Source organism: Phascolarctos cinereus, unplaced genomic scaffold (assembly GCF_003287225.1).
Source record: "Phascolarctos cinereus isolate Bilbo 61053 unplaced genomic scaffold, phaCin_HiC Scaffold_5;HRSCAF=322, whole genome shotgun sequence".
In the NCBI taxonomy this organism is placed as follows: Eukaryota; Metazoa; Chordata; class Mammalia; order Diprotodontia; family Phascolarctidae; genus Phascolarctos; species Phascolarctos cinereus.
Window position 1 is genome coordinate 359,463,053 of NW_027555958.1, and position 16,629 is coordinate 359,479,681.

The 16,629-nt window shown below is 37.6% G+C and overlaps 1 protein-coding gene across 1 annotated transcript in view; it reads left to right on the top strand.

The window, feature by feature from the left end:
• The window catches only part of RAB3GAP2 (RAB3 GTPase activating non-catalytic protein subunit 2), a 127,629-nt gene that overhangs the window by 13,965 nt on the left and 97,035 nt on the right, over positions 1-16,629 (top strand). Inside the window, 1 exon segment of the mRNA XM_020982238.2 lies at positions 10,612-10,679. Coding sequence (XP_020837897.1) covers positions 10,612-10,679 — 68 coding nt within the window.

The following is a 16,629-nucleotide window of genomic DNA, read 5'->3' on the forward strand; positions in this document are numbered from 1 at the left end:
TAGATTGAATAAAATGTACATATCCATTAGACAAACTGGTATTAAAAAATGATGTAACAAGAAAAAAGGATTCAATATTGTTGCTAAATTCTGAAAAACATATAGGTGTCCTGGATGCTAAAGATCTAAGGGTAATTGTAACATTGGCTCTGTCTTAGAGAAAGGGATATTCTTGTCGTCCGAATATACGGGTGTTATCGGTATATATAGTTCCCAGTTTGTCCATATATGTGAGGGGTTGCAACTAGGGTGGAAAAGGAAAATAAGTCCATTGTTGAGCACTCTGTACATTACACACCTGACCAGAAAGTAAAGCTACTATTGCTAAAAATACAAGTTCAGGAGTCTTCCATCACTCGATGAAAAGGAGCTTTCACTTGACCCCATGTGGGAAGGTGAGTCATCACTGTAGATTGGCTCCTCCTGCGCTTTCCTCAGTCCTCATACTCTGTATTCGAGCTGTGAGTTGTGGTACACGCTTGGACATTTGTAGATATAGAGTTGGAAGGAAACTTATGTCATATAGTCCAGAGGTGTAAAAACATGCTCAGCATTGTGGAAAAGGCCTGCATCAAGCCCTAATACAGACTGAACCAGATTAAAATTTAATTGGAAAATATTTAGCCAAATAGAAATACAGTAGAACATAGATAATGTTAATATGTGGTTTTCTAAGGCAATAGGAGGCTTAATGGCCTGCTTTCTATTTGAGATTGACACCTCTAATTAAGTCCAGCATCCTTACAGGTGAGGAAACTGAAGAGAGGTTGAAGTGACTTGCCCAAGATAAACAGGTATTAGGTGTTACCTCCTTTATGAAGCCCTCCTTTCTTCAGTTTTCCTTGCACTAGTGATTTGTGTACGTGTGTAATCTCTTCCCTTCCTTCTCCATTGCTCCTCCGCCCATTTCAATGTAAGCTTCTTGAAGGCAAGACCTGGTTTGTTTTTGTCTCTGTGTCCACAAAGCCTAGCTTAGTGTACTATATGTAGTAGGCTCTTAATAGATATAGGTTTCCTTATTTGAATTGAATTATGCATTGATTAATACAGAAACTTTGTAATGCTTTCTGGCTTTCCATGTCTTTCTGACAAACTAGTGTAGTAGTACACTAAAGCTGTTTGTCTTTTTCCTACCCTGAGTTGGGTCTTATATTGCCCCTATTATTTATTAGCTCCTTATCAAGTCTTTTAAGACTCAGAATAATTAGGCTACAACTTATCCTATTTTATCTCTCACTGCCTTCCCGCATGTACCTTCTGTTCTGCTCTTACTGGTTCCTGCACTGTTCCTGTACGCAACTGCCTTATGATTCTGTCCTCTGTGCCTTTTTTCATGCTATCCCTTCCTCCTAGAAAGTGCTTCCCTTACCTTCTAAAAAATGCCCCTCATTTCTCTAAAAGTATCAAAGTACTTTAAGGCCTAGGTCAAGTCAAGTTTTTTCAGCAAAGCTTCCAATTCATCAGATCCTCCTTTCCCTTAAATTCTTGAGTATTTGCCAGTTCTACTACAGAGAACAACAACCTTTTCCTAATGAGGAGTTGATTTCCTTATTTCCTCGAAATGTTTGTTAAGTCCTGAAAGTATACTTGGAGAAGGATGGGAAGAAGTGCTGAAGTGAAAAGTAATCGTGACAGGACAGCAGTCTTCTCTCCCTCTGATTATCCTTTTAACCCATGAGAAGAGATGTATAATGAAGGCTTGTTTAAAAAGATCAACTGTTTAATGTTTTAAGATTCACTGGCAGAATAAGAGACTGCCGTTTTGAGACTCCTTCTGTACTACATAATCTAGCTTTTCCTTTTATTTATTTTTAATTCCTTAACCTTTGCCATGCTTGTGAGTTTTTTCATCTAGTTGTTTTTCTCTAAGGCAGAACTGTATAGGATTATGTTTCTTTTGTACTACCCTCATCTCTCTCCTACCTAACCGCACTGCTTATTAAACTTCTGGGCACATAGCAGGCAATTAGTTAAATACTTTGTGAATTGAATCATGTATTAGATGAAGCCTATTGAAAAAGTATGATAAAATAATTCAGCTTTGGGCAATGTAAAGGAAAGGGACTTAAGCTCTAGAGCTGGGAAGTTTGAAGGGGATTGGAATCCTTAGTTGTGGGAAATGATCCAGTATTAGAAGGGATATCCTGCATTTGGGAGAGTGTTGCAAAGAACTTAATTGCTAAGTGGAGACAACATTCTAGCTTAAACTATTGGCTGTCATAGTGAGTCTCTGTATTTCAGCATCTTTTATATTCATCTGTTTCAAGGACTATATCCAAAGTAAATTAGCTTTTAGTAATTTTTTTTGTGAGGATCTATAGACTTTACAATAAAATGCCATCCAGTATTTGAAAACCCAGATGGATAGACCATTTAGATCTTTACCTTCTCATAATCTTCAAAAGATTCAAAAACCTTCTATGTAGGTAGTACATAATTTTTAAGTATTCATTGAACATGTTGATGTGGATATTTAGGTTGGAGGTTGCCCTAGATAATTTCTAATAATTTCTTCCTTTTAGCTCTTACATGATTCTGTCATCTTACTTGCACCCCATGGGCATTTGTTAAGTATTACTAATGTTAATGGTTTAAGAATACTATAATAGATACCTATAATACCTATTATAGAAAAACTGCGGGAAAAGAGGTTTTTGTCTTGCCTGGCCATTGGTTTTTATATCTTTTTTTTTTTTTTGCTAGGCAGTGGGGTTAAGTGACTTGCCCGGGGTCACACACCAAGTAAGTGTTATGTGTCTGAAGCCGGATTTGAACTGAGGTCCTCCTGAATCCAGGGCCGGTGCTCTATCCACTGCACCACCTAGCTGCCCTCTGTTGGTTTTTATTTCTAAAGAACCTTATTAAGCCCCAAGGTAGTCTTTAGAATCCAACCATTTTGGAGAGCAATTTGGAACTATGCCCAAAGGGCTATAAAAATGTGCATACCCTTGGACCCAGCAATAGCATTCTAGGGCTATATCCCAAAGAGATCACACAGATAGGAAGAGGACCCACATGTACAAAAATATTTATAGCAGCTCTTTTTATGGTGGCAAAGAATTGGAAATTGAGAGGATGCCCATCAATTGGGGAATGGCTGAACAAGTTGTGGTATATGAATGTAATGGAATAATATTGTGAAGTAAGAAATGATGAACAGGCTGATTTCAGAAAAACCTGGAAAGACTTGTATGGTCCAATGCTGAGTGAAGTAAGCAGAACCAAGAGAATGTTGTACACAATAACAGTCATGTTGTGTGATGACTCCTATTGATAAACTTAACCATTCCTAGCAATACAAGGATTTAAGACATCTCCAAAGGCCTCGTGATGGAAAATGCTATCCACATCCAAAAAAAGAACTGTGGAATTTGAATGCAGATTGGAGCATACTATTTGCTATTTTTTTTCCTCTTCTGTTGAGTTTTTGTTTCTTCTTTCTGGTGGTTCCTCCTATTGGTTCTAATTCTTACTTACAACATCACTAATGTGGAAATATGTTTAATAGGAGTGTGTGTGTGTGTGTGTGTGTGTGTGTGTGTGTGTGTATGTCTATCTATCTCCTATATCAGATTGTGCACTGTCTTGGGGAGGGTAGTGAGGAGGAAGGGGGAGAAAAATTTTAAACTCAAAAGCTTATGTAAGTGATTGTTGGTAAATCAAAATAAAATTTTTTTTTTAAAAAGGTAATTTTTAGACACAGGAAATAACCTAGAAAAAGCAAAGTGATGGGATTCCAACACCTTCCAACTGCTGATGTCAAGTGTTAATGAGCTGACTATAAGGCAGTATCAGATGTTTATCAGTTACAGTCAGGAGACTGTAGAAATTATGTCACTGGGACTGAATAGAAATAAATACTTTGATACAAGCAGTGCTTACCTTACAGATTGGTTGTGCTCTCAGAAACTCAGTTGTACTGTTTTGATCTGGAACTCTAGCTTTCGCATAGAAACAAATGTAATAAATGGTTAAATTCCCAGGCTGTCCCCCGAAAGGTTATTAGCCCATAATGTTCCCGAAATATTATTTCAACTCTATTTATGATTTTTAAAAAAACCATTACTTATGACATTCTTTTCTTTGGTTCTAGATATGGTCTAGATTCCAGCCTTAACCCTCCATGGGTATGAGGGAAGGCTGTAGAAAAGAGAATAATAGGGTAAGTGTAATATTTGAATATGAAAGCAACTTGATAATTCAGTAGTTTCATATCTATATAACAGAAGACATCTTTCAAGGTTACACTTCCGTGGTGTTTAGATTGGAGCATATGGTGGAGGTAGGATTCTGGATTTGCAGCATGGGTCATTTGAAAATTTTGAGTGTTGTTACATCTGCCTTGTTATTCTGTCCTTTATGCCTTTTTTCCTGCTATCCTTTCTCCTGGAAAGTGATCTCCTTTCCATCTAGAAAGTGTTCCCCTTTTCTCTTAAATGTATCAAAATGCTTTAAACCCTAGACCAAGTCAATTACTTCAACAAAACTTTCCCATACTATTCCAGTTCATTAGAATCTCAGTTCTCTAAATTCTTATGGGAGTATTTGACAGTCCTACTATAGGAATTAACTGCCTTTTTCTAATGATTTCCTTGAAATGGTATGATAGGTCCAGAGAGTGTACTTGGAGAAGGTTGGAAAGGTGTGCAGTAGTGAAAAGAAGTTGTGACAGGGAAGTTTATTCATGTGTAAGAAGTTAATCTAAATGGCCTCTAAGGTCGTGGCTAGCTCTAGCATGCTTTTTATATGTTGATAACTGTAGGTGAGTGCCTATTAATATAGGATAATAGATGTTTATATTTATAAATCTGTTTTTTTCCCCGCTCCTTCCATCTACATCTCTTAATGAAACCTGGCTTCCCTCTGATGACACAGCCTCTTTGGCCACCGTTTCCAGTACTGGCTGCACCTTCACTCGTTCTCCTCAGCTCACTGGTTGAGGCTGGAGAATTGGAATACTCCGTGTCTGCCATTGCTATTTCCAGATTCTCCCCCTTCCTCTATCACTCAGTAACCTCTTCTCTTCCTTTGAGGTTTGTGCTGTTTATATGTGTCACCCAACCAAAATCCTGGTAGCTGTTGTCTACAGATACCCCACCCCCCCATCCTTAGTGAGTTCAATACCTGGCTTACAATTTTTCCCTCCTCCTCAACTCCTGCCCCATACTAAGGGACTTCAGCGTACATGTTGATTCTCCCTCAAATGTCCTAACCATTCAGTTCCTCGACCTACTCACCTCCCACGAGCTATTCTTCCACCCCACTCAGCCTCACATAAAGATGGTCATACCCTTGATCTTGCCATCATTCACAAACATATCATCTTCTTTCAAGAATTCTTTTCACCTTTCTCTCTGCCTTCCCTTATATAGTCCTACTTTTCCTCTGTACCATGACCTCCAATTCCTTGACCTCTCAGTTCTCTCCCAAGCCATCTCCCCTGCACCAGCCACTCCTTTTCTCTCCATCTTGATTCCTTGGCAAACCCAATTTAGCTCTACACTGTCCTCCTCTCTTGAATTCCAACCCCCTTATATCACTAATTATACCTAGCCAAGCTTCATCCTTAGATCACTCCCTCTGTTCATTGCCTTCACTTCTGTGCATGTGCTGCTGATCAAAGGGAGAGAAAATCACACAACTAGTCTGGTTGGGTCCACCACAAATTTATATTATACAATCACAATCGAACCCTCACTGCCACTAGGCAATCCTGTTATATGTCTCTTATCAGCTCACTATACCATGCTCCACAGTGGCTCTTCCAAACATTTTTATCCCTTCTCAACGCTCCCATAGCTTACCCTTCTCTTATCCTCTCAGCTGAGAACCTTGCCTTATATTTTACAGAAAAAATTGAGACCATTTACTGTGAACTCCCTCTCTTCCCCTCTTCCTCATCTCCTATTACTCAGGTGCCTTCTGCCATTTTCTGCCCTGTCTCACATGATAAAATGGCCTTATTCCTTACTAAGGCCAACTCCTCTATCTGTTCAACCAATCCTATTCCATCCTGTCCTCCAACAGATTGACCCATCTGTCATCCTCTTTTTCCACTTATTTTCAGTCTCTCCAGACTGCAAGTACAAGCCTGACTCCAGCCAGTCTCTCCAGACTGATAAACTGTATAGCCAGGATCCTTTCAGAGAAGCAGAACATCCTCCCTCCATAGTCCAATGTTCCCAAGTCCTCCTGCCCCCTCTCCCCCTCCCCTGTTGCTCCCTTCCTCCTTCCATGCCACTCCCATTTGGGAGGGGATTGCCTTTCACCCCTCCTATAAGACCTCCTCTTTTTGTTATACTCCATAAATATCCAAAGCTCTGTCAGTATTTCGGGTTCCTTGGTATAAGTAGTTCCTACATGCGTGTGCCTTTCTCTTGTAATCAATCAAATTACTACCCATGAGTGTAGTCATGACTTTTGATTAACACTACAAACATGCACATGTCTCCTCTACCTTGAAAAAAACCTCACTTCCTTCCATTCCCACTGTCATCTTGTATCCATTTACAATAGGTGTCTCCGCTTTCTCTCTTCTCATTTGCTTCTTAACTCCTTATGATCTGACATTCAGTCTTATCACTTCACCAAAACTACTCTCTCCAAACATACTAATGATTTCTCAGTTGCTAAATCTAATGGCCTTTCTTAATCCTCATTCTTCTTGACCTTTTTGAAGTTTCTGACACTGGTGATCATTCTTTCCTTCTTGATACCCTCTTCATGCTAGGTTTTTAGGACATTACTCTCTTCTGGTTTTGCTCCTACCTGTCTGACCTCTACTCTGTCTCCTTTGCTAGATCCTCTTCCAGATCAAGCCCTCTAACCATAGGTGTCCATCAGGGTTCTGTGCTGGTCCCTCTTCTCCCTCTATACTACTTTACTTGGTGATCATATCAGCTTCCGTGGATTTAATTATCATCTCTATGTTGAGGATTCTCAAATCTACCTATCCTGTCCCATGCTCTCTGCTGACCTCGCATGTCCAACTGCCTTTCAGACATTTTGAACCGGGTGTCCAATAGACATCTAAACCTCAACGTATCCAAAACCAAACTCAGTCTCTTTCCCCCTAAACCGTTCTCACTCCCATGTTCTCTGTTACTACCATCCTTTCAGTCCCTCAGGCTCACAACCTAGGAGTCATCCTGAATTCCTCTCTGTCTCATACACCCCCTTACCCTCATCCATATCCAAGCTGTTGGCCAAGGTCTGTCAATTTCATCTTTGTAACATCTCTTGATTGTGTGCCTTCTCTCCTTTGACATTTTCATCCCTCTACTGCAGGCTCTCATCACCTCACACCTTGATTATTGCAGTAGCCTACTGGTGGGTCGGCCTGCCTCTAGTCCCTCCCCACTCCAGTCCATCCTCCATTCAGCCATGTAAGTGACTTTTCTAAAACTCAGGTCCAATCATGTCCCCTCCCTACTCAATAAACTCTAGTGTCTAGGAAGCCTGATTTGATCTTCCATGTTGTGTAACTCCTACTCTGTTACTGTGATTAAACTCTTTTTTTTAACCAGTACCAATTTTTTTTTAAAGAAAGCCTCTACTGCCTCCAGAAGCAAATACAAAATCCACTTCATAACCTAGCTCCGCAGAAGGGAAGAGAAGACTCCTCCAGTCTTCTTATACTTTACTTCCCAAAACATACCCTTTGATCCAGTGGCATTGGCCTCTCCTGGCTGTTCTGTGAACAAGACTCTTCATCTCTTGGCTCTGAGCATTCTCTCTGGCTGTCCCCTATGCCTGGAACACTTTTGCATCTCCTCGCTGACTACTGACCTCCTTGGCTTCCTTTAAATCCCAGCTAAAATTCCACCATCTAAAGAAAGCCTTCCCAAGCCCCTCTATATTTGTTTGCATGTTGTCTCTGTTTCCCTTTCTCCCTCCTTAGAGTGTAAGCTCCTTGAAGGCAGGGACTGTCTTTTGCATTTTTGTATCTTTAGTGTTTAGCGTAGTGCTTGGCACATAGTGGACATTTAATACATAAATTGGTTGATTATATTTATGGCTTGTTTTCTTCTTTCTTTGATCTCATTTGGCTGTAGGTCTAGTAGGGCATCACTGGGTTAAACTTTGGAGGCATAGTTTCAAATCACTTTCCAGAATGCCCTGGAGCAGTTCACAGCTTCCACTAAAAATGCATTAATGTGCCTATTTTTCTGAAACTTGTCCAGTATTCGTCATTTTTTTTTAAACACCTGTGCCAATCTGATCGTCTTAAAGTAGAACCTGAATTGCTAGTTTTTAGTGATTTGGAGCCTTTCTTCGTAGAGCTGTTGATACCTTGAATTACTTTCTTGGAAAACTGCTTATTCACATCCTTTGGTTATTTATTGTTTGGGGAATGCTCTTTTTTTAAAAATTTTTTTATTATTTGGATTTATCAGCAATCACTTCCATAAGTTTTTGAGTTTTAAATTTTTCTCTCCCTCCCTTCCCTCTTCCTTCCCCCTCCTTCCCTAAGACTATGTGCAATCTGATATATGCTGTACATATACATTCCTATTAAACGTATTTTCACATTAGTCATGTTGTAAGGAAGAATTAGAACCAATAGGAGGAACTACCAGAAAGAGGAAACAAAATGCAACAGAAGAAAAAAAATAGCAAATAGTATACTTCGATCTTCATTCAAACTCCATAGTTCGTTCTTTGGATGTGGATAGCATTTTCCATCATGAGACCTTTGGAGATGTCTCAGACCCTTGCATTACTGAGAAGGGCTAAGTCTATTAAAGTTAGTCATCACACAACATGGCTGTTACTGTGTACAATGTTCTCCTGGTTCTGCTCACTTCACGCTTCAGTCTATACAAGTCTTCCTGGATTTTTCTGAAGTCTGCCTGCCTGCTCATCATTTCTTATAGCACAATAGTACTCCATTACATTCATATACCACAGTTTGTTCAGCCATTCCTCAATTGATGGGCAGGGGAACGCTCTTATTCTTACAGTTTGAATAGCTTTCCGACCAATCTTGGAAATAATCTTGAACAGAGAAAATTGCTGCAAAGACTTTTTTCTTAATTAACATTTTCCCTTCTAATCTCAGCTTTACTGGTTTTCTTTGTGCAAAAACTTTTAAATATCATTGGCCTCTCTTGGCTCTGAGCATTTTCTCTGGCTGTCCCCTGTGCCTGGAATACTTTTCCATCTCCTCTCTGACTACTGACCTCCTTGGCTTCCTTTAAATACCAGCTAAAATTCCACCATCTAAAGCAAGCCTTCCCAAGCCCAGTATTGTCCATTTTATCTTCTGTGATCTTCTCTCTCTCATGTTTGATCATGAACCCTTCCCTTAGCCGTATATCTAAAAAGTATTTATTCCTTGTTCCTACAATTTGTGAAATGATCTTCGATATCAAAGTCATGTATCCATTTGGAGATTATCTTGGTGTTATGAGGTATTGATTCAAACCTACTTTTTGTCTTACCGCTGTCCAGTTCTCCCACGAGTTTTGTCAAATATCCAGTGCTTCTCTTAGTACTTTGGGTCTTTGAGTATGTTGAATACTAGGTTATTAAATTTATTTGATCCTGTATATTATGTAATTCCTGATCTGTTGCAGTAATTAAACTCTCTACTTTTTTAACCAGAACCAATTTTTTTTTTTATGATTACTTCTTTGTAGTATAGATTGAAGCCTGATTGGTAGACAAGCCCACTTTCTTCTCATTTAAAAAATGATATCATGCGATTTTTATCTTTTTTTCCCATATGAATTTTGTTGGCTTTTTTTATAGGTTTATAAAGTATTCTTTTGGTTGAGTGGTACAGCATTGGATAAGCAAATTAATTTAGGTAGTATTTCCATTTTTATTATATTACTTTGACTTACTCATGAGCAATTTATCATTTTATTCACATCTTAATTTACTATTATTTGAATGGTAAAGGAAAAGTTTATTTTTTTTTTACTTTGGAAAGTGGATTATATTGGTGTAAGAAGGATGAACAATGTAGTGCTGCCCCCTAAACTCTTTTGGTAATTGGCCATCATAATTTCTTTTTCAGTTATATTTGTTAGTGTTGAGCATTTAATTTCAATTATACAGGTTGTCTCATCTGTGAAAAAGTAGACAAAAGAATAAGTGGTAAGACCTGGTGTCTTTCTAAATCATAAGTATAAATTCTTATTGGACCCAAGTGGAAGAGAACTATTTCAGGTTGTCATTTGTAAAAATGTTCAGATTTTCAATTTAAGTATCTCATATTTTTTGTCAAGTAATAAATTGGCTTACTAATTTAGATTTTTATTGTTACCCTTGTAATAATACTATCTGAATATCACTTAGATATAATTAAATGCCAAAGAATAGTAGATTCCTGTTACGCTATGCTTATTGTTAAATGGATTTGAACACATAATGAGTCATGTCTGCTGAAGAATATCACATAGAGTAAGAAGCCTGGCACAAGATGATTAACATAAAATCTGTCCTTTTGTCAGTTTTATAAAAGGTTTGATTCTAATGCATTCAAAAAATTGCTTAAAAATTTTTAGATTCCGATTTTGTCATTGTGTTTTAATGCTTTGAACCTTTAAGAAATACTTATTTAATAAATACATTTCGTCTAAAGACTTCATTTTTCGTTAATAGGTAAATCAACAAACTGGGAAGATGATGGTTGGGGAGCATGGGAAGAAGCAGAAACACCACAAGAACCTGTAAGTCTGTATTCAGGTCTGTGTTTTCTGTTAGTGTGTTATTTGAACTGGGCAGTCACAAGATGGTGTTAGTAATTGTATCTGAAGTAGCACATCAGAGTTTCAGAGTGCAGTGTAGATTGTTCTGCAACATATAATCTTGTAGAGGTACCTGAATTTATGAATATAATGAAAGAATTGTAAGAAATGATGAATATGAAGATTAATAGAATAAGGAAAGAATTTTGTATAATAGTAATACAGAGTAAATAAAGCAGAATTAAAATAGCAGAAACAAAAGCAACACTAAAAGGCAGCTGAACTCAGATTAAGTATGATGACTAATTTGGTACTGGAGAAAGATATATGAAGTACTTCAAACCTCTTGGTAGAGAGGCAGGGGTGCATAATGTTGCTGAGTGGTATGATGGGTGGAGTGCTGGGCCTGGAGTTCACGGAGTCTTGAATTCAAATTTCACCTCAGACATTTATTAAGTTGTCTGACGCTGGGCAAGTCACTTCACCTATGTTTGCCTTAGTTATAGCACCTTCCTCCCGGGGCTGTGGTGAGAATCAAACGAGATAATGTTGGTAAAGCACTAGCTTGTACTTGGACCTAACCTGTTAAAGGCTATGCATATTTCAATAAATGTCTGAAGTGGGGCATTGCATCTCAGTGAAAGGTGTGAGGGACATTTAGGGAGAATTGAAGGAAAAGCTGTATCTGCAACCATCATATGCTGTGTGTTTAATGAGAAGTTTAAGGGACTGTATTCAGGGAGAAGAGAGTTTCTTGAATTATGCATATGTAGCAGGCTTATTCCAATTGCTATAACATGAATTGTATGCGTAAAGTACTCAGGTAAGCCCATTCTCGGTGTTTAGCAAAAGCATGCAGTAAAGTATTCAGATGAGTACAGTTTCTTCACTCTGTGAGGTTTTGGAGGGCCACAATAGGAAGGAAACTTCGATAGGTTGGTCCTTAGTGTTGGTTGCTAGGAAGAACTGCGGAGAATGGAAAAAAATCATTTGATTTGAATGATAAATTGTAATTGAGTGATAAATTGATTTAAAAAAAATGATAGTTATGAGAATGGAAGCCAGATTTTAATGAAATGAAGAGTGAACAATATTGGGTATAGATTATAATTTTTAGTCATTTGACTGTGAAGGAGGAGGCAAGTAATAATTGGAGGGAGTGGGAGGTTCAAGGGGAGCTTTTTTCTTTCTTTTTCTTTTTTTAGAGACAGGATAGTAGACACCTTAGGAAGGGCCCAACGAAGGAGAGTGTGAAGATTTATGAGAGAAAATCATTGGTGGGGTCAAGGTGTAAGAGTGATGGAAAAGATAAGATAAAAGGGTTAGCCTTGGGGGCAACTAGGTGGCGCAGTGGATAGAGCACCGGCCCTGGATTCAGGAGGACCTAAGTTCAAATCTGGCCTCAGACACATAACACTTACTAGCTGCGTGACCGTGGGCAAGTCACTTAACCCCACTGCCTAGCCAAAAAAAAAGGGGGGGGGTTAGCTTTACTAGAAAGGAAAGACTACCTCTCTATAATTGGAGGAAGGAAAAAGAAGAGAGATGAGAACATTGAAAGGAATACAGAAGTGGAAAGAGGGGGTTTTTCTTAATCTTTGTTTTTTTTAATATATTCCTGCAGCATTTGATAATTCTCTTTTGGCTCTTGCCTGCTTTTTCTTCTGCTGTTTGACTACTCCTTTTCAGTTTTTATTTTCTTGTGTCCTAACATAGAGGTCTCCCAAACCCTGGTTCTTTTCTCTTCTTTTTATGTATTCTTTCTTAGTGAGAAGTTGACATCTTATACTAAAGGTCCACTTAAAATTAGATAGCATGAATTTGTAGTGGATCTAGAGAGCAATTTTATGATTTCCTCTAGTATGTATGCAGTAAAATAATGGATGACATCTCTGTTTAGATTATTATATATTTTAATGCTGTGTGGATACAATGTAATTGATTAAACTTGAAGAAAAGTTCTTGCCTTGGCTTATAGAGTAGTTTTACAATCTTGAAAGAACTTAAAGATGATGATATTTCATTTGGAAACTTTAGCCTGTCATTCAAGAAATGGCCAATTTTTTTCCCTTCTGTTGCTTAGATGTGTCAAACACTTCCTTCCCTCCCTTTTCCTCCCCTTCCCTCCCCAGTATTCTCTAGTGCAGCCTCAACCACATTAAAATGCAATTGTGAAGTATTTAACAAACTAAAAATAATACTAGAACATAAGATAGTGTTAATATGTAGTTTTCTAAGCCAATGTAGTTTTCTAGTCAATCCTTATATAGGGTTGAATGGTTTCCATTTGAGTTTGACACTACTGGCCTGGACCATCTGTTTATGGTTCTAAAAGAAAGAGAGGAAGGCTAGTTACTTTGCATTATCTCCACTTTTTTCTAATACTTATAAAACCTTTTTTTTATGGTAATGACATTTTTATTTCTATAATTAGACATTAAACCACTTAGGTTACAGTGGACATTCTGACAACTACTTTATTATATTGGAATTTTTTGGCACTACTATATTACAGAAATAAGGATGGTGGGATCTACAATGTAAATTGTGATTGACAAGTGCTGCCATATTAGAATGATAATTGCTCAAAGCTTTCAAAAACTAGACTTTATATTATTGGCTACCTAATATCAACATTTTTTTTTCATTTTTTGTTTTAAAATTTTAATTGATTTAATTTTTTAAAAACCTCAATTGTCCTTAAAGTGGCATTTTACCATTCTATATGCAGTAATTGACAGTTCAGTTTAAATTATTGCAGACTACCATCTGTTGAACTGTCATACAATAGAAGTAAGTACATGACAAACTGGACTTAAAATCCAAAGAAATAGTAAAATATTCATGTGGTAGATTTAGGGAATTTGAGATCATTTCATTTATTTGAACTATAGCAATACTTTGATGTTTGCTTAGATTGAGAAGCCCTAATTTTTTAAAAAAGAGAGATTCTAGAATCTTGAATCACATAGATTTGTATTTAGACTTTCCCCCTAAACTGTTATCATAGGAGTTAAATTTATATGAAGTTAATTTTGTTTCATTAGTAACTAATGAGGAATACCAGGGTTTGCATTTGTCAATCTCCTGTGCAACATGTTAAGGGGTTTTTTGTTTTTTTTTTTTAGTTATCTTAGGCACCACTAGGAAATGTACTGTCCTAAATTTTATGTGACTTTTCTTCATTAATGTTGTATAATCTCAGAATCTGCTTCAAGGAAGTAGTATCTGGGAGTATTAATATGTGTTTTACTCATTATGAGCATTATTTTTGACCAGCTTATATTCTCATGGTACAGAATGAAATGACCAGTTGGTTGTGTAGTTTATAAGCAAAATAACATGGATCAAAACTGTGAGGATTTATTGAACCATTAAGCTTAATTATAAGAATAGTTCACAGTATTGCCTTCTATGGAAATGTTTATAGGTAATCTAAAATAAAGCATTTCTATAAAACCTAGTATACTGAGTGATGAGTATTTTACCCACACCGGTGCCTGTTGTACATTTTAGTTGTTTTGGTGGTTGTGTGAGTATGTGTATTTGATGTTTTGTTAGGTCTGTAATTTCTTTAGAATGGAAACTACCTCCCCTGGCAGAGATTGTGGCCCTTCTGTGCTTTTTTATCATGTATAGTTTCTGTCTGTTTTCCTAAAGATCATTTACCCAGTAATCCTGTTGGACACCCTTACTTAACTCTTTAAGAAAAACCAAAAACATATGAAGTCATGCAGAACATTTCCACATTAGCCATGTTGCAAAAGAAAAAAAAACAAGAAAAGCAAAGAAAGTGGAAGAAAACATGCTTTGATCTGCACTCAGTTCATCAGTTTTCTCTCTGGAGATGGACAGCATTTTTTATCATGGGTCGATCAGAGTAGCTGAGCCTTTCATAGTTGATCATCCTTTCAATATTGCTGTTACTGTGCACAGGATTCACCTAGTTCTGTTCACTTTATTTTGCATCAGTTTATATGTGTCTTCCCAGGTTTTTCTGTAGTCATCTACTTCATCATTTCTTATAGTCCAGTAGTATTCCATATTCCAGATCATATGCCCGAACTTGCTCAACCATTTCCCAGTTGATCGGCATCTCCTCAGTTTCCAATTCTTTGCCACCACAAAAAGAATTGCTATAAATATTTTTGCACATATAGGTCCTTTTCCTCCCTAGCTCTTTCCATATTTTGTTTGATAGCACTTGATATATTTTGGTTAGATTAGGCCTCTTCATCCAAGTGGCACAATGAAGGACATGTAGATTTGAGATAGAGTGGATGAGTATCCTTGAGTTCAAGCTTTAACTCCAAAGGAATTCTGTGCACTCCTATGTTTAGCCGTATTTAATCTTCTTTTCATATTTGGTGTCTTCAGAGATAGATGGTGGGCAGGTTCAGAATCCTATTAGTTTAAGTTTGATGTATGAGGTATGAAATGAGACATTCATTGGTCTTTGAATAGATAATAAAACGAAGTTTACTTAATCCTAACATAGACAAGATACGTAACAAATATATTGAAGCATTTAGTTTCCATGGACGTAGTCTCACTTGTCTTCCTGTGGAAATGACCTGTTCTCAGGATAGCGTATAGTGACTTGTGTAGTTTTCTGGTATCTGGCATCCAACAATTCTGAAGAGCACCGGCGTCACATAAGTGGTGTCTTACTTGGCATTAAGTGACCAGGAAGCTACATCAACACAGCCAGAGGCTACCAAAAAGATGAATTAAGGGAGACATAGCTTAAACCCTGGCTTTGTCCCCCTTTTAGGACTTGACTCATGTTGTAGGAGATGTCTAGGCAAAAACTTCGTAGCTTATATGTAATATATTATTTGTTTCTTATTTTTTTTAATACTTCACCTAGGTGGCATAATGGATTCAGGGACCTGAGTTCAAATTTTGCACCAGATACTAGTTGTGTGACCTTGCTCAAGTCACCCTCTCTCTCTGCCACAGTTTCGTTATCTCTGAAGTAAGGATAGTAATAGTATCTGTCTCAGGATTGTTGTGAGGATCAAATGAGATAGCAAATATTAAACTATTATGTAAATGTTAACTACTTCTGCTATTGTTATTATTCTTCAAAAACATGTGAGTACTGCTACCCATTCAGATCAGATCCATCTATGACTTCAAGAGTTCCTTAAACTGAAAAATCCATTATGTTGTGTCCAACTTTGTGATGAAAATCTTTGAATTTATTTATGGTGGCCCTCTGATGATGGACATAGAGTTCATTGCAGGGCTGTTCTTGAATAGAAGCCTTATAATTTGGTAGGACTGACCAGAGCTTATCTTCTTTTGGCATAGCCTTTGTGAACTGAGGGCCATCTTTATGCCCCCATAAACAGATAAAAGATTTTAGTAGATGATTTGTTGCCTATTAAATATACATTTTTATAGCTTTTAGAGAACCAAGAAAATATTAGTCTATTTGTACTACTGCCAAGCTAAATTTTCTTATGTGTAGATCAGGTCGTATCATTCTATTCAAAAATCTTCAGTGGTTCTGAATCCAAAGGGAATTTCAGACTCTGAGATTCATTATACAGATTGATTATAGGGGAGATATCTCCTGTAGCCTGCTGAGTCTGATTAAAACTCCCTTCTGGCATTCAAGGCCTTGTAGAATCTGGCACTACTCTGTCTTCCAAACTTATCTCATGCTGTTTCTTGCCACATATACTCCAGGGTACAGTCACACTGAACTGCTTTGCCCCAACACACTTTAAACTTTTTTTGGCCATTATTTTCTGTTCATGGCTTGTCCACTCTTGCCTTCTTTGCGTGTTAAATGCCTCAGGACTTAAGGAGAGACAGAGAGAGAGAGAGAGACAGAGAGAGAGAGAGAGAGAGAGAGAGAGAGTGTGTGTGTGTGTGTGTGTGTGTGTGTGTGTGTGTGTGTGTGTACATACATACCTTTGCT